General features: G+C 37.8%; 1 protein-coding gene across 1 annotated transcript; it reads right to left on the bottom strand.

The window, feature by feature from the left end:
* Positions 1 to 4,479: 4,479 nt before the first annotated feature.
* ngfb (nerve growth factor b (beta polypeptide)) lies at positions 4,480 to 9,428 on the bottom strand. The gene is made up of 2 exons (XM_088922136.1): positions 9,357 to 9,428; positions 4,480 to 5,373 (listed from the first exon to the last, which is right to left on the bottom strand). The coding sequence occupies exon 2, from the start codon at positions 5,360 to 5,362 to the stop codon at positions 4,661 to 4,663; it is 702 nt and encodes a 233-aa protein (XP_088778262.1). The 5' UTR covers positions 5,363 to 5,373; positions 9,357 to 9,428; the 3' UTR covers positions 4,480 to 4,660.
* Positions 9,429 to 24,927: the final 15,499 nt, after the last annotated feature.

Genomic DNA, 24,927 nt, shown 5'->3' with positions numbered 1-24,927 from the left:
CTGATTAACACTTGTCATAAACATATTGCATTTGATAAGCAGCCGGTCTGCTGTGAAAGTCACAGTTTAGAAAGGATGTGCAGCCACTGTGAGAACCAATACAAGCTGAACATCTGTGATATGCTTTGCATCAGGCTACAGATACTACATTGTGGAATATTGTCTTTTTTCTCTCTTAGAGCCTGGACAAGCATGGGTCTATATTAACTGGTCTCTGAGTCCATAATGCCACGTGTCATCCTAGCTCATCCAACAAATGTTCAGTGAAGCTCAAGTCCAGCAAATAGGATATCTATAGAATACCTGCCACAGTCTGATCTCACAAGAAAGTTTTATTATTGAGCAGTACGAGGACGTAAGATGTCATAACATAATTAGCCCTCAGGAAAGGCAGCAAGTGAGGGCCCCTGACTTCATCACTGTAGTGCAAAGCGTCAATCACTGGAGGTGGAGATTTGAAGCAGTTAGACACGCCTCCCTAGACCATCGTACATGGACTTCTTTATTGACTGGGCTGTCAATGAAGAAGTCCATGCAACAGTATTCTGCATGTCTCTCACATACAGGCTTATGTCCTTCAGGGTGGTCTATACTAGTGCCTGGCAAAGAGATGCTCAGCCAGTTGTGTGTTACCACAGCAAGTCCTTCTTCCAGTCATGTAACAACATAGCTTAAACTTGAATTGAAGATTTCTGGACTATAGGGTTCAGTGTGTGCAACTGTTAAGCTCAGTGATTGAGCCTCTTAGGATCTTCTCTCCAAGCATTCTTACAATGTTTCCATAATCCCTTTTATTAAGAGTATGTGTAAAGCATGTCAGTGTGTTTCAGACCTAAATCTGCAGACTTTGATCAGCAAAGTAAATAAGTATTTCAAAACCAAGACAGACTGTAGCATGTTTTAGGCATGTACAAGCAGTTGAAGTGAAATAACAAAGTTACAGTAAGCCAGTTAGCTGTCAGCAGAGTGAAGATCAAACTTTGGGAAGCTGAACTTCAAGCTTAGAGCAGGATAAATAAACAGTCTGAAACAAAGAGAAAGTTTTAACAAGTATCCTAGTTCCCAAAAAATTTTAAATACTTGCCCTAATGAAGATGAAGCTAGGAGTATAGTGCTTTTAGACCATTTATTTGTTATTGATTGCCGGCCTACCCCAGTACAAACACACTGACCTTGATGCTCAGGGGTCAGAATTAGAATAGATTGCTTACAATCTTGATAAAAAAATAGTGACTTTAACAAAAGCATTACATAGCTACTGTACATTGCATCATAAAGATTTAAGTATTAACTCTAAGTATTATTTTTCCTTATTGTAATAATAGTTCATTTTTTTTGTTTTAGCATGCTCTGGGGTATTATCTCAGGGTATTCTTCCAGCCTTTCCCATCTTTCCCCACATAAACCTCCATTTTCGACTTTGAATTATTTTCATTACAGCATTTTGCATTGCTTTTCATCACCTTAGATGGAAGTGACCTTACAGGGTACTTTTATTTAGTTGCAAGAGCAGTTCAAGATATTTTGTTTGTGCCTCACTTTCCTGATCTTTTTCTCCTCTGCTCCATTGAATTTTGCAGAAGTAGATGGGAGGAGGTGGCAGGTGAAGAAAGAGGGGCTATAGGTACCATGTGACATCACAAGGAGTCTTTTCCATGGTTACCGCTACAAATGTGTTTTCTAGACTTTTCTTCTCCTTTTACTCTTTTAACAATCACACATTGTTCTTTCGAAAAATAATAAAGATAAACAAAGGCACATGATTCTAATTAGGAAGGAGGGATTAGAGGTATTTTTTAATTTAATATTTAAGTATTTTGAAGAATATGTATAGCCAGAGTTCTCAATCTTATACTGAAGTACAACTGAGTGTTTGCATACTGTATGTATGTTTACAGTAGTTCTCAGGAAGGAAGTTCATGTTTGTTTTACCCTGATAACTGCACATGGATTTTCAGGTGAGAACACTCTTTGACAACATGTTACAGTGTGTTACCAATCACTGGTGCCCATCCTTCTCCTTTCAAAGAATCCTGATTAAACCTAACCACCATAAAGGCCCTATCAACCTTTTTTCATTTAACTGTGTAAAATGAAACATTTCAATTCATACCTCTGCTGGAAGGGTGTTGTGTTATGCCTAATATTAGAAGGAATCTAAGGAATGAGTGAAACAAGTGGTAGCTGCCTAAATTGCGCAAATAAGTTTCCCTTTTTTCTCCTTTAAATACCAGGTTCATACCTCATAACCAGGTTTAAAAGAAAGCTCTATACTCTAAACCTTATAAAATCTCAACGTGTCATATCTATCTTTTTTAAAAATATTGCATCTTTAACATTTGATGTTTTCTAAGTTCTTTTGAGATGTGCTGTAGAAACACCTTGGAAAACATGTCACTATTAATTAGTTGAAGATATTTTTTTACACATTTCTCAATGTCAGAAGTCAAATTTGACATCTGTACCATGCTATGCACATTTGACCACAATGGAACAAGTAAAAGTTAATTCCATGCTGAATCATAGAAAGGAGAAACACAATGTTTCAGTTGCTGAGCCTATTTCAGGTGTGAGAGAGAGAGTGTAAGATGGAAATAAGTTCCAATACAGGCGAGTAAAGGACAGAGCAGGCGAGAAATACTGTAGCAAGCACAGGCAGACAGGCATTGGAATTGGGGATAGAGGTGTGAAAAGCTAAAATCTGAAAATAAATGGAGAGGATTTAAAAAAGAAATTAGTCAGTTGTTGAGAGAAGGAGGGGATATGATCCATATTTCAAGATAATATTGGTCTCTGTTTTTGTTGATTTTCTTGAATAGGAATGCTGAAATCCCTGTAAAAGGATGCTGACAGAAAGGTCAGTATAATCTTGGCCAGGAGAGGTGAAATGGAGAACTATCGGCTTAGAGACATCTTCACTGCTCTAACAAGTTCCCTGACATGGTAAGCAAGTCTTAAAATATGGATTTCTGGTGTCTTTCACAAATCACCTTGGAGCTCAATGTTCTGGTCTGCACATCAAGGGAAGTGTGGATCATGTATTTATCCTAATATGTTCCCTATCTAATGGTAAGTTAAATGATCCATGAAATCATTTTTACTCATAATAATAACTGTATTTTGCTTATGAGCAAAACTAACGTTATAGGCAGATTCAAAGATTCAATGACAGGATCTTCTTGTCAAAGCAGAAATGAGCACACCTGTCAGATATTCACCATATACCATATGAATAGCCTGACCACAGCTGACATACCAAATAAAACACTCGCAGACGTTGTCTCATCGTTGAAATATGTGCAGGACAGGTTGACATAAAACACTTTCTCTGTTCTAATCCGCTGCTTGTCACATAAAAACACTTGGTGAAACATTTGCCTTTCTGCCTTTAGGTTGTTTCTGTCTTCTCTCTCTTCTTTTAAGTATTTATTTTATTAAATTATATAATTAACTCTTTATCAGTTGTGCCCATTTTTAACCTTAATAATAAATTCTGCATTTTCTGGTATGTTATCAAACCAGATGGAGGAACAATAATATGAAAAAGCCCAACTCTTTGAGACCTGAAGATGCCAGTACGAGGAAGCCTAGCGAAAGTGTTGAAAAGAGCTCACCAAGACCAGACTGAGCAGTATGTGACCTGATATCTCCCCACATACTGTACCTCCTGCTCATCCTGCACACAACACAGAGTATACAGATCTCATATCGGTCTTATCAGTTTCCTTCATGTTCATGGAAGACAATTATCCTCATGGGCAAGAGATGAGTGGGTTATAATAGACTAGCTTGTTTCATTTCTTGGTCTCACAGTCCTTGCTACCTCCTGTGCATGACAATATCACAAAGAATGGTAACATATGTGTGGTTCAGAATGTGTTTTTGCGAAATGGTATATGCAATGGTGATGTGTGCATGTGCAAACAGCACGCAAGCCTGATGACACAACAAGATCAAGAGAGGCGAAATGTACTGTCAGAAGTGCTACAACTTAAAAAAAAAACCTCTTAAGAACCATCTGTGAACTACACACCAGCACATCACCGAGCGACGAAAACTGCTAGGAAGCATTGGTGAAAAATCCAGTTCTGGTTAACTGTGCATAATTACCCAGTGACAGGATCATCACATTGGGTAGGACCACCATTACGACTGTTTCTGTATTGTAGTAACTGTGGTTTCCAATACATTCAGGCAACCTACAGTATAAAGGCACACAGACTCTACTAAAGTCATCAGTCATGGTAAAGCAAATCTGTTTAATTCCTTTTTTGAAAGAATATCAAAGAATTACCCTTCTGACAAACTGTCAAGGGCTCTGCGGCTGTTTGAAGAAAGACAGGGGCACAGTAGGCATGTATAGAAGTGTTTAATAAATAACAACAACAACAGCAACAAAAAGCTCCTTTCTGTTCATTTTGGTAATTTTTTGTTTTTTGACCATATAAACTATAAATATAACATGCAGTCCTCATAACTTAAAACAACTTAACATAATAATTTACAGAGTGAGGTAGGGCAGGGAGTGGAAGAGGGAGCAGCTGAGGAGGGAGAGGGGGTTGGAGGGTCAGTTTGTTGGAGTTAAGGTTGTTGTCGCTGTTTGGGTGGGGTGAGAGAAGGCAGGGGGAGGCCTCAGTGGGAGTAGGCAGTCAAGTCAGGGTCAGTGTCTCCAGGACTTCCGGCTGAGCACGCACACGCAGGCTGTGTTGATGCGGATGTACCGCCAGGCCACGAGTTTCTTGTCCACAGTCAGTGCCCTTACAAAGGTGTGGGTGTTGGTGCAGTAGGAGTTCCAGCGGCGGCTGTCAATACCTAGGCAGCCTGAGGAACCTGAGTCATTGCCAGCACAAGTGGTCTCGAAGAAGTACTGCTTCTTAACCACATTGTTGATATTGAACTCTGCTAACACACTCACTTCCTGCCCCTTGATATCCGTGGCTTTTGTCTTGTTGCCCACCCAAGTGCTAATACTCTTGCACACTGAGTACTCCCCGCGACGCAGGGCCTGACTGTCAGGATTTGCACGCCGTCTGACCCTTGACCCAGGTCCCTCGAGTGTCCCATGCACCCCATTGGCCTCGACGTCCTCTTCTCCCACTTCTTCATCTGGTGGCAGGTAACTGAAAAGCACCCTGGATGACCGGTAATGACGTTTGCTGAAGAGTTTAGGGTCCACTGTGGTGATAGAGTCTGGGATGTTGGGGTTGCGGTACTGGCTGGAGGAGAAGGCGCTCGGCTCCTGTTGCATCCCTGATTGCTTGGCATTGTGCTGAGTTGTACCCGCGGCATGGGCATCCCCTCCCATGTTCGCCACAGCCTGGACGCTGATCAGAAAAAGCAGGACCAGCGTCGACGACCTCATGGGCACCCGTCCTGCCAACACAGGCAAGAAGATCATTTAGGACTTTCAGACATTACAGAAGGTTGTGCAGGACATGGCACAAGCAAATAGGTTTCAAAAGAAAATATGACAGAGGACATCACGCGATGAGCTCTGTTAAAAGGAAAGTGATCACGTTGGAAAAGGAAAGTCATGTCATTATTTACATACAGTATTAATATCAATAATCCTGTAAACACTAGCTTTTTTACTGGTTACTTTTGTAGTGTGCAAATGTTTTAAAGAAAGAAACATGCAAATCTGTTTTGAGGTCCTGACTCTCCATGGTCCTTAAAAGTTTCTCAAAAAGAGTGGGGGTTTTACCCTAGTGTTCTGGCCAAATTTCCCACTGGCTTTTACCAATCATGGCCTCCTAATAATCCCCATCTATGAAGTAGCTTCATTAGTCTGTTCTCCTCCCCACTGATAGATAATTATTATCCTCTAACGGCCATACCACTAAACTAATGCATTCAGTATGGATTGGTTGCTGTTATTTTCATATCATATTCATATCAGATTATTGGCTAAACTTTCAAGCTCTCATTTTATGTCTAAATGTTACTTTGATGTGAAACATTGTAAATGACATTTTAGGGGTAATACCATGTTACTGAGGAGGTTCATCAGTTAAATAACCTTTGATACTACAGATCTGAAAGTCGACATCTACAGTGTTCAAGTTTTCAACAGAAAATGTCACTCTGTAGGATTAAGGCTGATAATTACAGAAATCCTAGACTCATCTCTATTGTTTCCCCCTGTGAGAAATACACTCATGTGTGAGGCAGTGCATTGTAAGAGATAGAGCTGTCGATCAAAAGCATAAATTAAATGACTTCTCAAAGTCAGATCAGTAGTACTATGAAATGTATTGAAATCATGCAGAAAGGGTGCATGTGGTGATTTATTTTAGGAAAATGAGGATAAAGGTGGAGGTCATTTTCAGACCCCAAACTGTGGTCAAAACAAGTTTCTGGTTAGTGACTTTATGAAAGTCACTAATGTAGGTAAAACTACCCTGAGAGTAAGAGCCTGAAGCAATGATATGTAGCCTGGAAGATTTGTTAATCCCCTATCTAGGGGAACATGAAGAAACTTGCTGCGTTGGGCTAGCTTGCTAGCAATGGCAGTTCACACATAAGTTCACATCCCTTAAATACCATATTTATATCTTCTGGCTGCCTAAGTGCAATGGCGTTCCGGTCATGTGGACATAAATTAATGCAAGAAAGAAAAGAAGTATTTTGGCAATGGTTTGGACTGGGACACAAAACGAACGTTTACAGTATGGAATGTTCATGCTGAAGCACAAACAAAAAAAGTTCTAATGACAATAATTTGTTCATCTGTATGGAATGAGGACATTTTTCACAGTTTCTTAATGCCAACGCATTGGCGGCAAGATTTGTTGATATATTGTATATTATGTCTCCATGGTAGACTTTCCTGTATTTTAAATAGAACTAATTTAACGAATATGTTTGTCAGGTGTGTTTATGTTGAAAATATGCAATGCATTAATTAGACCATCGTTTGAGTGCTGCATAGAGTTCTAGTCACCGCTTTACAATAGACAACTGGGAAAAGTCCGGAAAACACCAAAAAGACCCATTCTAGAGTTAAAAGAGGTACAGTATAAGGTAAAATTAGTTAAAAAATGAGGCAGGAAGAATTTAATCATTGTAGTGTCAGTACAAGCAATCTGAGAAGGGATCTAATGTAGATCTTCAAATACTTTAAAAATGAATAAAGCAGTTCCCAGACTGAGCAGAATATGGGGATATAAGTGGAAACGTCTGAAAAGCACATTCACACCAATATTAGAAAATTCTTTTTTACACAGAAAGGCATTTATGTGTGGAATGCACAACCGTAGATGTAGAAGAAGGCTGAGACGCTGGGAATTTTCAAGTCTAGGCTTGATACTGTGATGGTTATGTGGGAAAATGACAAGCTGATGAGCTGATGGGCTTGTTCTCATCATCATCCTTTCCTAATCTCTTACATTCTACTGAGGCTGCCAACATGCACCCTAAAACAATCCCATGGGACCAGTGAAGCAACACATGCCCTTGAGCTATTCCACTGCTTGTACAATAATCCTATTGAGAACACAGCTGCTGCAGTGAAGTGTAAGAGGAGGCAAAATCAACCACTCAGACAAATATATGCTACACATCAGCCCCTTCATCCACTTTTAGGATAACCCAACCCGTGCTATTAATTGTTTTTGGAACATGTAAAGGTTCATTCCATGGAAGGAAATGAAAAAGATAAAGGAAAGAAACAAAAGACACTTGACCAATATCTTGAACTTCAACAAAAAACTTGAACTTGAATTTGAATCTGAGATTCTATTAACTCACTATTTTAACAGCTGTTCTGATGTCTTAGAGGATCTCAGCTGAGCACAAGCTGGAGGGTTTTTTAATATATACTTTGGGCTCTCTCTTCGTTTTTAATCCCAGTCTCCCCAGTAATTGCAGTACAGCAGGTACAGGCATCATTGCCTGATCGTGGCTTTAACTGGATAATTTTTTTGCAGAGAAATAATGTCTCACGCAATCAAATGAATGTGATGCAGTTACACCCACCTTACTGTCATTTATTTAATGACATTGTAAAATATGGATGTTTTGAAAGAAAACACAAAGTCATCATTGCACATACAAATGTCTAATTTAAAGCCAATTGTTTTATTTCTTCTTGTACTTTGCTATGCTGGGTCAATTTTAATAATAGAATGGACATGTACTTGGCGTTGGTAACATGAAAATCAAGTTCTTTATAAAATGTCATTTTTGTAACAAAAGAATGCACTAAAAAGTAAAATAATATTTTTTATTGACAAAGCATATGACAGTGAAGCCTTTGGCAAAAAGGTGTCATGTAACAAGGCTTGTTAGCTTTAGTGAGCAGATTAAAGAAAAACAGTCAAGAAAGTAACAAGTACTTCTGTAATTACCCCCTTGTCATTTTAAATACAAAATAAAAAGGTATTTAAATGCTATTTAATCTTATTTGTGCAATTTAGATAAAATGCAAACACAACTGTATTCTTTATGCACAAATAAGGTTGTGTTCGTATATAAAGTTTTAAATGTCACCTTCTGTGTCTAATATTCTTTTACTTTTAGTGAATATAAGAGCTATTTTCAGCCCTTTATTTAACCAGATTTGTCAACCTGGTCAAGTGGATTGCACTATTGTTGCAGAGTAAACAAAGCAATGACAGAAAGAATGGAACAAACTATAAAGTATATAGTACACCAGAACTTAGTAATATTTCTTGTGTGTTTTCTAGCTTCACATACAGTATACTGTACAAAGAAAGGATGCTTTCACCGCAGTCTGCAGATCACTAGGGTCACTTGAACAACAAGAGTGAGTGAAATGAAGTTGAAGGCTTCTACAAAAGCGAAAGTGTTTTTGTTGAGAGTCCTTATGTTTTTACATACAGTGCCTTGCAAAAGTATTCAGACCCTTGCCCAATTCTCTCTCATTTTACTGAATTACAAATCCTACATTGAAATTTAGTTCTCTGTGATATTTTTATTTCTAAGCACTGAAACTCAAAAATAATTATTTTAATGTGATATTGTTTTATGTTAGAAAATATTCTTTAAAAAAATAAAAAACTGAAATATGTTTGCATAAGTATTCAATCCTTGTGTTGTGGAAGCTCTAAGTTTACACAGGTGAAAAACAATTGCCCTAACGAGGACACAATTACTTTTCACTTGGCCTCCACCTGTGAATCATTAAAATAACTGTCATATTTTCTGGATAAAAACCCCACAGTTAAGGGAACATTATTCAGGTTGTGAATCTGAAGGACAGCTGTGAAAATGAAGACTAAAGAACGTATTTTTTACTTTTATTAGTATTCATTTTTAGCCCTGCCATCGATGGGGAAAGTCATTTTGTAGTTTCATTTAAAACTGCAACCCATGATAATAAAGTTGCCTCTCACCTGTGCACTGTCTGCAGGTGAACTGTGGCCCGTTGGGCTCCTAGAGTGAGCATCCAGGGCAGGCAAGACCCCAGCTGCCTGCCATCCGGACTGCTCTCACCTCACTGTTGCCCTCTGCTGTCACCTGTGGAACAATAGAAATGTCACTGACAGCAGGGCTTGGGCCTCACAATCCTGAAGCACGAGAGAGCTGCACACACAGACACCCTCCTACTAATATAAATGTAGCTAAAATAATACCAATATACAGCATATAAGAAGGGAATGGACTGACACCACTAATTGTAGACCTATCATCTTAAAGAGCATATACAGTATGGTGAAGTATTTTATTGGTAATTTTAGACTTACATCTGCTCAATAATGTGTTATTACTGGGGATAGTCAGTATGGTTCCTGTTTCTCAATTTATTTGAAGAAGCCAACAAAAATGTACTGTAGGTCAATATAAGGTAATTTAGATAGTATTCAGAAGTGGGCATGTACAGTAAATGGCCAATTAAAGCTAATCTTACTACTGCAACATTTTACAGGTAAGACACCATTGTGACATAAGAGGCTCTCAGTAATTGGGGAATCTACAGAAGCAAGAAAAACAGCAAATAAAGTACATGAGGCAACAGATTATGCTTAAACTGTTTAATGTATTGAACACCTGTGACTTGTTCATTTTCTTCCCCTACATTTTTAATTCAACAACATCCCTTTGATGCAAATGCACACAGTAGTTAGGTCTGTCACTTAGTACAGATAATAAAAGTTTATGTTTTAAAAAAAGGATGTTTGCTTTGCTGTTATTTACTGTATTTTATTTATTTGCTGTGTCCAGGAGAATATTTTTGCTATGACCCATTATTTTTGGGTTTAGTCTTGATTTAGGACTAACTTTAAACATCATGTCTGTTCTACAGTAGGCTGCAGCAAGGTTGACAACAGAGTGCCCTAGGTTGTTAAAGAACACAAAATACAGAGGTCTATCCAGACAGCTCTCACAACACTGCTTCAACTTGTGGTGGATGGTTAAGGCCGCACGTCCAGGACACCATGACCATAGACACTGTAGTCTACATACCAGTCACATCACCTTCAATCAATAACAATAATGCCAAGCTACACCCAAAAATAGAGGAACAATCATTGCTGGAGACAAATGTGAATCTTGAAACACTCCAACTGAATCTTCAAATCAATTGTTTTCTCTGGCATCTTACCTAAACCAAGCTGTTCAAACAAATACAAACTGTCAGCACAACATATGGCTGAGAACACAATGTTCTGAAGAAGGCCACTGGAAATCCCTCAACAGCAAAGGCTATCTACAGTAAGAGGACATGATTGACTAAATCTGAACAAGAAGGGAACCAGTCAGCTAAAGGTAAGGATCCACAAAGGAATTCTAAAATATTTAAACCAGAATGGAAGAGGAAGAGTCTTAAGAAACAATTAATCAAAGTATTATGTATTATTAAGTATAAGTATTATGAGTGGTAAGCATGATTAAAAAGGATCTTAGAGAGAGATAGAAAGGTCAAACATATAGATATTTGAAGTAATAAAATATTAAAAAACAAATTTAAAAGATGAAGTGTCTCATAAAGACCGTAAATTGTAAAATTATAATACACTCAGCTTATCAATGAAATAATAGACATAGGCTCAGTTTTAGGAAAGACAAAACTCTATATTAAATAATATTAACATAGACAAAGAAGACATATTACAAATACTAGACATATTACAGATACTAGAAGCACTTAAGATAGATCTCCATGGCTTGAAGTATTCAGTCAAAATGTAAGGAACACATTTTTCTTCATAGTCAATTAACAAAACTCCCAGAGATACCCGCCGCCTGAAAAAATTATGAACCACATTATCTTACTTTTATCATGTGTATCATCATATATCAGTATTAGGATTATTGTATTTGAGCATTCAATAAAAGAGGATGAGGAAGGAGAGGAGTGTGTGTAACAGTATCTATTTAATTGCATTGTATTAATGTTATATAACATTTTATATGACATAAATAACTTGTGTATATGTTTAACATATATGCTATATATAACAATATATTTTGTTTTACCACAGAGATATAAGACCAGATCTACTGTACATACAAAGCCCTCTCAGCTTCCCAATCTTCTCTACCTCTTTGAAAACATAGGAATTTTAGTTCTTTAGTTCTGCAGTGAATTGGGACTTTCAGTTTGGCTTTATGTTTAGGGATAGCCAAATAAAATATCAAATAAAGATCTCTTGATGAAACAAAATTGTTTGGAGTATGGGATCAGATAAAACTGAAATAAGTGCCTTAGCTGAGCCAGGGGTGGAGGCTTTGAAATAATCTTTTGGAAAAATTCAGACAAATTCTGAATGGGGCAGAGAACTAGACTAGTCCATGACTATAATCAAAACACATTTTCTCTTTGAAATGATCAACACTCTCTTAATCACAAGAACCATTTCACATTGAAAACCTCTGGCAGAAAAAATAAGGGGAAAATCACAGACTGCAATTTAAGGACATGTCTGGGAAAAAAGGAACACAATACGATTCTAAAGTATAGTCAACAAGGATTTTGAATTAGTAGGTCTTGCTTAACAAATATGTTAGCACTTTGAGTTCTTCAAACAGGCAACAGCAGCAATGGCTACAAATAGATTATTATGTTGTAACGAATACACCCCTGCGCATAACAAGGAATTTGGCCGCCTGGGCTGAGGAAGGTCTTCTTTAGCTCAGCCGGCAAGACCCATCTTGAGTGATGCTGGAGACCCAGGTTCACACCCATGCAGTGGAGGGACAAACTGGGGTGGGAGTGGTGAGGGCACATGCCTGAGAACCCAAATCTGTTATATTGGTGTTAGAGTGGGATGGGATTGCCCTTCGCTGAGGATGGCAAATTAAGCGGGGGAGAGTGTAACAAATACGCCAGGGATCTTAGCCGCTTGGGCTGCCTTGGCCGCCTGGGCTGAGGAAGGTCTTTAGGGTGCAAGCTCAGCTGGCAAAACCCCTGTTGAGTGACGCCGGAGACCTGGGTTCAAGCCCAGGCGGTGGAGTGATGAACTGGGGAGGAGCGGCAAGGGCACAAGCCCTAGAACCTGAATCTGTTACAATATAGTAGATTTTGAGAAAAGTTTTCTAAAGCTCCTCTCAAATGATTAACTGTCAAATTGCAGCAGTAGGTATTCAAGGTAATGCACATACTTGGAATATGGTACAAGACAGAGATTATACAGGGGCTAGGGTAGCTTAAAACTAATTAATCGGCTGATGCTAAAGAAATGAGGGATGTTATTGGTGGATTCATATAAAAAAAAATAAGATATTTAAATTTTCACTCAGACTGGAATGCAAATAACCATGCTCTCTCATTTCTGTTCGCGCTAATTCACAACTTCTACTTCAGACTTGAAGATTGCTCAAATCTTCGTACAATTAAATAACGTTCCCCATTTTCCCCACTTAAACATCTAGGGGAGATGTAGCTAGGTAAAACTGAGAGTAAGGAAGTTAAAATGATTTTGAAACCCTGCCTGGACATATTTTCACTCTTCCATTTTTCTCACTTTTTTCAACCTTAACATTGTGGACAGCAGCAGAGAGCGGATGCATATACAGTACTTGCATTAATTAAGATAATTAAGGCAACACAAGATATTGACCACAAGGATTATGTGAAGTTCACATTTAAATCAATCTCTCAACTTCACAGAATACATCCTGAAATGTATTTATTATAGTCATCTCGCTATCCAATGAAAACAAGACAGTGGTCATGACAGGCAGGTCTGACAGTGATATTGTCAATGTATGTTTGAAGTTAAATTAATAATTTAACTTTATTATTAATGTGAGACTGTAGAATTTAACTCCAAAGTCTTTTTCCTAACTCTTTCCAGTAAGCCATGGTCCACCAGGATCTATAGCAAAAGAACAGAAGAAGAGTTTGAGTTTTATAGAACATACAGGTTTCAGGTTCCATGAAGCTGACAAACTACAGATGAAGCACTCAATACAAAGAGCTTCAGAATTCCAGTGTTTACAGGAAGCTTATACATTCTGAAGAGGAAAAAAAAAATATTCGAAGAGCTCTAAAATTAAACAAAAAGACACACAGGGGAGCTTATGAAGAGAAATCACCACTGTAAAGAGACAGATATAGAACAGATAGTCAAGTTTGAAACGAAGGAAAATGTGTGTGTTGGAGCTGGGGGGCTGTTATTAAATCACTTGGAGATATCAATGTATTTTACCGCCAGGTCCCTGACTTTTGTCAGAGACTCATGGGAGAGCATGTAGACAGCAGGCCAGCTTAACAGAGCTGGAAAGCCTGTCAATGAGGCCATTTTAATGGGAGACTAAATAACTGAAACGCCAAAAAGCTTAATTGTTTTTAAATAAACAATAGGGCTCAAATGCCCACTTCCAAACAAATGTTGGGACTCCAAACAGCCTTAGGTTTTAAAGCAGTTGTTTTTGAATTTGAAAAATACAGATGCTCCAGAAAGTACTGTTCCTTAATATTAAACTATATAAACAATGTATTAATTATCGTCTATTATGACAGCTGGATTAAATACTTGTAATTAGACCAAGTTTCTTTCACTACAGTTTCCTAGTTCCTAGTTGACCATTCTTTTATGAAGCATTATTAAAGCTTGTCGACTTTATTGTAGTAGAAAGGCTCTTCTAGTTGGCAGAAAACAACAGCCCTGGGCCACTGAGTAGTTTCATTGTGTAATTAGCTCTAGGAAATTGTTTACTTTTTAATTTAAAACTTATTTAAAAAACAGAGTCATAAGAACAAAGCAGTAACTTTCAACTTAATGGAGGTTGGAAAGCAATAACTCTGCAGCTGCAACCAAAGAATGCTTAATCTATATTGTAAATAGAGGATAATTTGCAATTTATCTTAGATCTAATGACCCCTCTGTAGCCCTTTATCACAAGAGACATGACAGAAGATTCTTAATTACACAGTAGATCACGTTTCGAGGACATTCCATTTCTCAGGATATCTGCTTTTATTAATTGATGCCATTTAAAACCTTTTCCACTTCTTATCATTTGCTTTCATCATATACTTTCTTATCTTTCTGAAGGCTCAGTTTATCAAATCATTCCTACCAGAAGGCTGAGAACATTTAGATGGCTATTTTTTTGCTTATCTATATACAAATCTACAGATATACTGTATATTAGAACCTTGATATGTTTTGGGGTTTATAAACCCTGACCCAGAACTTATTTCTGTATATTGTATTGTGCTGTGTTACACTCTGTTATCAGCATGTGGATTCTAGGGGTGTAATACTATTACAGCATGGTGTTGAAGATTTCTCTGTGGAATTGCATTCCAGTTATCTCCTGGAACAGCTTGTAAATTGTCCAAAGCACAGATATTTTTCCACAATACGTTTAATTTAAGAAAAAGTGGTAACACTGTGTGTGAAGGGACATCTTACAGGAAATAACGATACTATTTATGGAACTTAAGCTTCTCCGTGGATACGAGGAGACACACTTGCAAAGAGTTGATGAAGTATGAAGTGAAAGATAATCCATCCATCTACTTTGTATCCAATTCAGTGTCAAGGGACAGCATAGCAGGGAAATCATAGTACCTGGAGTAAACCCACACAAACAAAGGGAGAGCATATGAACTCCACACAGAGAGTACCCCAGGACCAGAATTGAACCCAGGGCAACAGTACTCTGGGGCAGCAACACTAACCACTGTGCCATATAAAGGTGTACATATAAATCCTACATCAGTGCAAGCAAATACACTCAGAGAAGTCACAAACTCCTCCAAGCATCAGCTGGAAGTTAGAGAAAGTTGTTCTATTACAGCTTAATAGCCCTTCATTACAAATACATCCTATTAAATAATATAGGGTTTAAAACAATTCTAAAAGGAAAAAAACAGCCTTCAATGTTGACATTTATTACTGAATAAGCTTTTTAATCAAAATGAATATTTTTAAATATTCTATTAATTAAAGTTTTTAAGTCTTAAAAATCATTATATTTCTTAACCTTACACCCTGTTTCAGAATCTCACCATCACGACCCTCTACACAGAGGTTGATGCCATCACTTCAGGGACTGCAATTATAAAAGTAGTCACAGACATTGCCCGAAGCTTAGTATGGATAATTTTGTTTTTTTTCCCTCTGTCTTCGTGCTGTTAATGAAGGCTTTAAAATCTTTTTCATAGCTAATTTTATTTGAGGCCCATTCCAAAGCAACACATCTCTTCAAACTAATAAAGTATAATTTCCTTTTAAAGCAACCTGATTAGAAATGAATAAGTAATAATCAACTACATAAGACATGCACGATTCAAAGCAAGGAGGTGTTTATTGACTTAGAATTGCATCAGCTCCTGAGGAGGTCAGTTGTCTTTATTTACATACCTGAGAGATGAGTCTGTTCCTTTTGTTAATCCACCAGCAGAAGTAAATTGTAAAGTGCTTAATCATTAAAGGATATGTCTGATTTGTTTCTAGTTTAAATAAGCACACTTAAATTGATTATGTGCAAGGGTGTGTATTTCTCTACCTTTCCATCCCAGTTTACAATTCATCTTAGTCTGGAATGAGACAGGGACTTGTTTCATGGCCATTAATACACTTGGGATTATCATCAAACGTATTCTTCAAAAACTCTGCTTCGTTCCATTTTCCTACAGGTTTCATCTGCTCCAGAGAACTATTTCTGAACTCTTTCTGATTTTCTGAAGATGATTTATTATAAGTTGATAAATACTTACTTGTCTATATTTATTACTGAATGTGACTGTGAAATAAAGACATTTTCTAATTTGATTCTGATATAAATTGGTACTTTTACTTTTTTCCATAGAATGTTTGACTTCAGTGAATTTATATCCTGGAACGTTATCTTCTTAAAATATGAATATCAAAACAGGCTCCTTGACCCCTGATGTTTTAATGCAGTCATTTTTATAACAATACCTCCCTAACATCTATCGATTAATTTTCTAACTGTTTCATCCAATTCAGCATCTTGGGGGATCCGAAGCCTATCCATGCAAAGGGCAGCCTTCCTACCCCTTATGTGTTCATACTCTGTGATCACTCTGACTTTATCTCTTGGTCTTCTAGGGGGTCTGAATGACAGGACACGTGCCATTGGTCTCATTGATGTCCTTCATTATGCACATGAATCCATGTTTGGAAAAATCCCAGAATTGAACTAAATCTAGAACGCAGACACACAAATGCTGGGAAGAGTTGCATGATATTATTAGGATTATAGGAGAAATGTACATGTGTTTAAGAATATTCTCATAACTTGGGATGTGTGCACGGCAATAGTGAACATTTTCATGCTTTTTATCCCCCTTAACTTTCACCTGTAGTATAGCTCTTCCCTGACCTGGCAATATCTCTATTTAGTAAATTGAGGGATTCTGTGTTAGTTCAATGTTGTGCCAGTATAGACTTAGCCTTCTAACGTAGCTTAAAAAATGTTAGAATGAACTAGCTTGTGTTTTTGAGTTTTTTTAAAGGCAGTAGTTCTTAGAGCCTTTTGTTTATTATCATGCAACTGTCAAGCAAGGGCACCTTACACAGAGCCTACAAAGAAGCCCACAGTTTTCAAGCTTGGAAATGTACAAAGTCTGGTTTAATTCTGGGCTTTCTGAACTTTTCAGAGTTGTTTAATTGAGATGCACACATTCAAAGTCAATAGCACCAAAACATCATGCTGCCATATTTGGATTTTTTCACATATGCATATTGCACATATTCTGTACGTCATTACTAACAGTTACAGTATATTTTAGATTATTAAGCATTATTAAACATTATCTCCCAATGAAGGAGAAAGGGTTTCTAATTATCATTTATCAATTATCATTTATTAATTTTAATTAATAGATAATTATTAATTAAGGTAGCTAATAAAAAGTCGAGTTGAGCAGACATGCATGGTAATAACAATCACATCAAAATGAAGGTTTTGACCTTCCATTTGCTCTACAGACTTAATGGAGGGGTATCTCTGTGATCTGTGCCCCTAGTTCATGTCCTAGTGTTTCTCTACTACTCCAAACACACCTTTTCTCATCAGAAACGTATCCAAGAACAATGAAATGATGTCACAAGCAAAGCTTTGAAAGTACACTTACTGTTACTCCATCTAATGTTTATGTTAAATCTCAGGGAGCATTTTGTGTGTCTGTGTATCATAAGAATGTAAGGACGTTTACAAATGAGAGGAAGATGTTCAGCACATTTAGCCTGTTTGGTAGTTAATAGTTAATATTAATTATGCTGAATTTCCTCTTATCCTGATTAATTAACTACGAAACAGGCTAAATGCGCTGGATATACTCTTGATATTCCATTCTTCTGATGAGATGAGGATCCAATCCAGTCATTTCTTAAAAGAAGAAAGGGTATCGGCATTAACAACACAGCTGGCTAACTTGTTCCATACTCCTTGTATAATGTCTGTGTAATGTAGGGGTCCATGTGTTATTTCCATTCTCCTTATTTCTATGCGACTTTGATTTTGTCTAAATTCACACTGCATTCTCAGTTGATCTCTTTTTCTTTATGACACCTCCATTCTGGAACTCTTTCCTTTATTTGGTGGTGTGTTGTGCCATGAGGCACTGGCACAGGTGATGGGAATGAAAGATGAAGTCAACAATAGTTTTCTTGAGAACACACTAGAATCACAGACCACTTCTCTATATTAAGCTAATAGCAAGAGAATATTTCCTGAGGACAAATTATGATAACAGAAGACATACAGTACACTTATACAGTATGCAATCCAAGATGAAAGATGGGACACAAAACTTTGGTATACTGGTCATAGTATCTTTCTTAAGGTGTGAGAAATATCCCTCCCCATATGGCAAAATGGCAGTCTTGTCCATCATTGTAGGAGAAAATGATGCAAATTCCTAAAACTGACCATAATGTGCCTTGTGAAAGGCACATAGAAACACAGATCTCTTTTTGAATAAACTAGAGGAATGAATTTAACATCTGAAACAAAAGCATCTTATATTAATTTGGTTTCTGAAATGAAAAACAAAAGTAAGATAAAAAAAGGTGAATCTTTTTTTAAAATTTTGGATTTCCTCCAGGCAATGCCTAGGGCCAAAATATTTCTCACAATACACGGGAGTCATGGCCAGAAGAGGGCAACATAGTCTGGATGTTCATTTTCATGAGGAAGATTGGCTGATGAAGGGTATTAATATAATGAGTAAGGTGCTCTCCATGCATATTGCCTAAAACTCTTTTTGCCCTTTCAGAACTCCTTCAAATAATTTAATTCTTGTTAAAGATTAGCATCCAGTACCATGAATATAATGGTTTTGATTTTGCCCAAATGTATTTTCATTACAGTGGACTGGACGTTATTTTAGAAAAAAAAAATGTTTTTTTGTAGCAAGAACACCTGTATTATACTTGAGCAAACATGTTTTATTTTGTTGAGAATTTTTCCCGTTATCTGGGTTGATCAATAGGGGTTTAAAAGTTACAGTTACTGGTAAAGGTTACGGGCCAGCAGTGTACATACAGTATATGGCCAATGTTGAAAACAACACAAGCTATATATCAAGCAAAGCATTTTTACACCAGGTGACAAATGTCATGTCATGCAGTCAGGTTGCCTTCAGGTTGTCTAGACACGACATTGATTCATCACTAAAGAAGACTTGGCTCCAATGCTGGAGAGTCCACCTGAGGTCACACCACTCTCAATCTGTTCAGTCATTGAGTATCGGTCAGCTCTGGCCTGCACGCAGCGAATATTTAGCCACCCTCACAATTGTACACCTGATGATTCTGTTACAGTGGAACTGGCAATGTTAAAATGATTGTGGATATGGAGATTGTGATCTATCGTTGATAGACTGGATTTGGCTGTAACATCCTGCCAGAATAAAAACCTGCAAGGCTGGGAACACATCAGACAGTAACAGTGTGCTGACTAAGCCAGTGTATGAATGACCTAGTTTTCCACTAATTTTCTCTTGATAAGCTTGGCATATTGCTTAAGTTCTGTGGATTTCTTTCTTGATTTTCACCAGAATTAAGTCCTCACCTTGTGCCAAATCAGCTCTCTCTCTAATGAGTGCATTGAGTGCTTATACAACAGTCACTTGATTGGATCAAGGTAAATCATGAATAACCAACAAATAAGAATAATGATAATATATTAAATCAATACCAATATTTCTATTACTTATTTTTCTAAAAGCAAACATGCACAGAGTGATAAGCCTCTTTGAATGTTCAATATTTTTTTTCTCGACAGCTGTGATGCTGCAGCATACAGGAAAATTGCTAAAAAATGAGAACAGGTTTGGAAATTACACATATTGTGTCAAAATCAAGCACATCAGTTCCCTGGCTTCAGAGATTTAATGTAATCATTTCACTGTGTTACAGACACATGCGGAAGTATTCAAATGTTTGTGTTGCATATGGGACATATATATACACACACATGCTTGATTAATACTGTCTGAGTCAAGGGGACCAATATTTATATAAAATTCAAAACAGTCTGTCCTGTTAACGCTAGAACTATGCAGCATATGTGAAGTAGAAGATAGGCAACATAAACACTGCATGTTATAAGCATGAGAAAGTACAATACATTCTTGGGCCATAGAAACCTATGATTGACACTAAAAACTTAAAACTTGCTTAACTTGCTTAAAAGAAACATATAAGTAAAGGTGCAGTGGTATTATTCAAAATACTGGAGCCATGACTACACTGTCCTGTGCCTAGGTTCACGTTATTAAAAGCCACCTTTTAAAGCAGGAGTGCTTTAACCTTACAGTTATATGAGAAGCTTAACTTCTTTTTTTCTTTTTTTGTTCTTAGGCCCTGGCGTAAAGTCTTTGTTCTCCAGGTGGCTTTTCACTGGTGGCTCCAGTTTCCTTTCATTTTTCTACAGATATGTTGGCTAGATTAATTGGGGTCTCTTATTTGTTTTAATGTCCCTTTCTTTGTAGTGTGTTTGCCCTGAGATGCACTATCATCCCATGCACGGTGTAGTCTTTTCTCATGCCCAATTCAGGCTCCCTTTTGCCTCAGTTCCAAGGTATTCCTGGTAACAGATGGATGGATATTGTATTGTCCTGATGGTCAAAGCATTGTCCTTGTCTACAGAGCTAACTTAGGAAGGGAATTCCTGTAGACATGGGTACAGTATGTATCAAAATTCTGAACTCATTTAATTTCAAGCATTTCGAACCAACTTCCTTCCAAACGGCAGCCTCTCACTGTAATCACTGGGCTTCAATGCATTTTATGGAGCACACCGGTTTTGCATTTTGCAGAAATTGAAGATCATTAAGTTTCTTTCTCAAAAATATCCAGAAATAAGTTCTTCAGCCATATTTGTAGTTTCATTAATGATTGCTCAGAACAAGCACACAGACCTTTTGTCCTGGGAAATGATGGAATGGGGTAGGCATGTGGTTACTGATCCTAGAAATATTTTTAAAAGCAATAGAAAAAGCTTTTTTCAGAGGGATAAAACAATGTTTACATTTACAGCAAAACTGATGTTTGACCTGGAGCAACTGATGGCAGCTAAAAATCTTTTCATTCCTTTTAGGCAGTAAAGATTAATTTAAGTCATTTGTAAACAATATATTACATTCTCCTTTAAACAATAAAAATGGAATTACTGTATAACAAATGTTAAAATAGCAATTCAGGAAGAAGGTTAGATCCTAATCTTACACTTGGGACTTCCTTTCAGGTATCTCTATCACATCCTCCCCACCTCCCAATTTCCACCCTTGAAACAGCTCCCTAGCTCAATCCTCACAATAGTGAGGGGGCATTGGGCAACGTATCCAGCCTCAGGTTTGTTCCATTCCCCTAGCTAGGCAAGCCATGCCAAATACTTACACACATTCATGTTACTCTCTCATTCATTAGAAACTACTGTAATAATAATAATAATAATAATAATAATAATAATAATAACAATAACAATAACAATAACAATAACAATAGTTGTTAGAAATGTAGAAAAGTACATTGCTTTAGGGAATGTACAGTGAGTGCTTCAGAGAAAATCAAAATCTTCAAGTTTTGTTACTGTGGCATAAAAGATGACCAAAGCAATTTACTGCTATGAAGACAGCCCTTGGCTTACTGTGCTACAGATCATTTAGTGTTTATGTGAACTCAGAGGAAATCCAAATCGGCAGAATATGACCAGAACACACAAACTCCATGCAGATATCACCCCAGGAATTTTGTCCAGGTTCTTATAACAGCGAGGAGTGGGACATCCTGTCTTCACCACCACTCACTTGAATATAAAACTCCAAAGCCTATGTCTGCCACATGACTATCACTGTCTCTTTCTTTCTCACGCTGGTAAATGCTGAGCTGAGTAAGTCAGTCTCATCCCCATACTCATCCACTATAGTTTGGTCTAATGCCACTTTCCCATGTGTGTGTTATTCTAGGGATTTAAAAGACACATTTTTTTCTCATTGTTCATTTTTTAAATTGAGTTGTTAGGATTCAAGCAAGCCTCATTTCCCACTGTCTTATTTTTCTTATCTTCACTTCACTTTTAATAGTGTGTTCTATTGCTTCAACTCTTCCTGTCCATGTTATTGTTTAAAACTGAGAGTCCTTCCTTTCTTCCAGTACTTTTTTTTCTGAAGACTTCTCTATTGAGTGTTATCTTTGTACTCTGCCTGTTTCCACTGCGATTTTTTTAGTTCCTGCCGTTTTCCTTTTAGGCTTTCCACAGTTGTAGAATGACAACACAGAACACGAAGGAGAAGAACAAGGAGGGGAGTCAAGTCAAGTATGTGTGCCTTATTTCCATTTGCTATCACCACTATTGTCTGGCCTGTTTGCTGCTTTTCACTTACTGTACACTACATTTGATGACTCAGTACAAGTGCACCCTGTACTTCCATGCACTCCCTGCCTCTATGCACTCCTGGTCCCTGCACACCCTTCCTCTGTGTCGTGTCCACTCCTCTCTCGCTCATAGACCTGCATGAGCATTTTATATTGTCAGCTCTTTGTGATATAATATATGTTTCTGCTATATGTTATTGTCCTCAGTATTCACGCCACTGATATTCTTCCAAAAACCCCAACAACAAATACTTAATAAGAACAACATGTCTGTCTGTCATTCATTATGCCTGGGTTTCACAGTGGCAATACTTGAGGAAAGACAATTTATGTATGTCTTCATCCTGGTTATATTACCCACTTTGAAGGACTATATTGTCTATGTTTATTGAGCAACTTTTCAACAGTGTGTGCGCAGGGCACATCACGTAACACGCCAGTCACCAGCTTCACACCAAAGTTAGGCTCCTTATAGGTACCCTCCACTGGTCTCTCAAATAAGCCCCCACCTATTGGAGAGTTGTGGGCCTGCTCTTTGCTCTTTGCGTCGCCAACACCACACAACATTTTCCCATTCAGAGTTGGACCCCAGTCCTGTAGCTATGTGACCACTGGAATCACAGCAGAGGGTGATTCACCTGAATCTATTGCAATGGTAGCTTTCCATCTTAATATGATCACTAAGGAGATTGCAAGACAGCAGAAGGCTTTGATACTTCTATTACAACACCAGTGCTGCAGGCTTCACAACCTCTTTCTTTGGAAAAGGACTGTAATAACACTTAGCCCTTTCTTGGGAGGTCTGTGTGGAGGTCTTTGAAGCCCTATAGTGCTGTCTCTGACATGAGCCCATCCCTGATGTGCTCCATCTCCTCTTCCAGCCCAAGGACATCTGAGTATTGACAGACAGAGCCATGTATACACCAAGGGCTGGCTTCTCTGTTGAACCCAGAGTGGTGTTGACCTCTGCTGGACAATACTCTCCACAACAAGACAGCACTGATGAAATTTGAATTGCCTCACTTATCAGATTACTTGGAGGAGATGCATTCTTTGTGGGTACACTCTTCTTATGCACTGTAAAAGGCATTTGTGCTCAGATTTCTTTTCCTTTCTTTGAAAGGGACAAAATAAATGGGACTTACTGGTTTTCCAGCTGTGGATGTTGTATTTGCATAGTTTTGGTCTTAAACCACTACCCCCCTGTCTGTTATTCAGGGAATTCAAAAGAGGCCTTTTGATTCTCCTTGTTCACTTTAACAACTCTTCTGATGCCTCCGTCCTTGGAGGGCCTGTCTAAGGACTGTGTTTGTCCTAAAAACAGTGTTGTCTTGCCGAGTTCTTCCTGAAGAAGACCTTTGTTGCTGGAGCACCAACTGTTAAGGCATTAAAACCATAAGTCTACTTCATACATCCTTGCATTCTATGATTCATGAACACCATACAATTACCAACAGAACTCAGATTCAAAAACCAGTTCTAATTCATATGTGCTTGCAACTGAGAAACATCTCTAAGTTTTGGAACTGGTACCGAAATTCACTCAACAAGACTACTGAACTGGGACTGACAAATTCTGAAGGACAGTATTGTCAGTGTAACCTTATTCAGTGTTGACCAATCCCTTAGTGTGGACTTGCACTTCGGGAAACACAATACTGTTTGTAGTACTGATACTTGCAATATACTGATTCCCAGTGTTGCTCCGTCATCCCAACCCATTTGGAAACCCAGATATCCTCTCACCTCCGACATAGCATGCTGCCTGTTAGCAGCTTTGCATCCTGTCCACCTAATTGCTGAAGAACATCCATTCTGTCTATGCACTGAAATTCAAACTGATGCCATGTCCCTTTATGGAGGCTGCGGTCATGATACCTCACATTCTGTGAAAATAGCAGAATCAACTGGACGCACACTCTCTCTTCTCCAATACTTGTCAATGCTTCAGCAGACACAAGATATCATCAGCAAAACATATATGTCCTATATATAAAGTTTATATACTGTAGGCATGGGATCCTTAATTGTTGGCATTCCATGAGAGAGCAAGCCCTCTTTTTTACAGGTTAATCAGGAAATAAACGGATCCTTTTGGCTATAAATACATTCATCTTAAAATAATTTGTTAATTATTTAACATAATTAAGGTTGGGCTGGAGAGGCTTGCTTGGAAAAAAAAGCACATGGAAGCATGTAGGGTCTTGGCAAAGACACGTGTCTGTAGAAACATTTGAGAAGTTGCTGGAAACGTTGGGCAGCTGTTGCAACAACAGGAATAGGTGGAGGTTGGCATTGGTGAGAACACGTGTGAGAAATCAGCACTTTCAGTTTCCCTTTTCAAATCAGCTAGGGTTTCATGGCTTGCTGAAATGGTGGAAGTGTTTGGTTTTCTTCCAGCAGACAGAGGAGCCACAGAGAGTAACACAGTAGAGTGAGATTGTGTCTGATGCAACTAATTGACAAATGCAAAAATGAAATGTGTAAGCAAAAAATGTGATATTTAGATGAAGTTTGGCAAACTTGAGCATGATTACATTAGGTTTTCTCCTGAACTATTTTTAGAAGATCCATCAATATTAAGAAATAAAACTATAATTATTGGTTTGGATAATTTTCTTTAGCATTGGATGGCAAAGGTTTTCCCACAGGATTGTTG

Source organism: Atractosteus spatula, chromosome 7, assembly GCF_055471065.1.
Source record: "Atractosteus spatula isolate fAtrSpa1 chromosome 7, fAtrSpa1.hap1, whole genome shotgun sequence".
In the NCBI taxonomy this organism is placed as follows: domain Eukaryota; kingdom Metazoa; phylum Chordata; class Actinopteri; order Semionotiformes; family Lepisosteidae; genus Atractosteus; species Atractosteus spatula.
The sequence above is the reverse complement of the archived record's forward strand: the minus strand, read 5'-3'. Positions and strand labels throughout refer to the sequence as shown.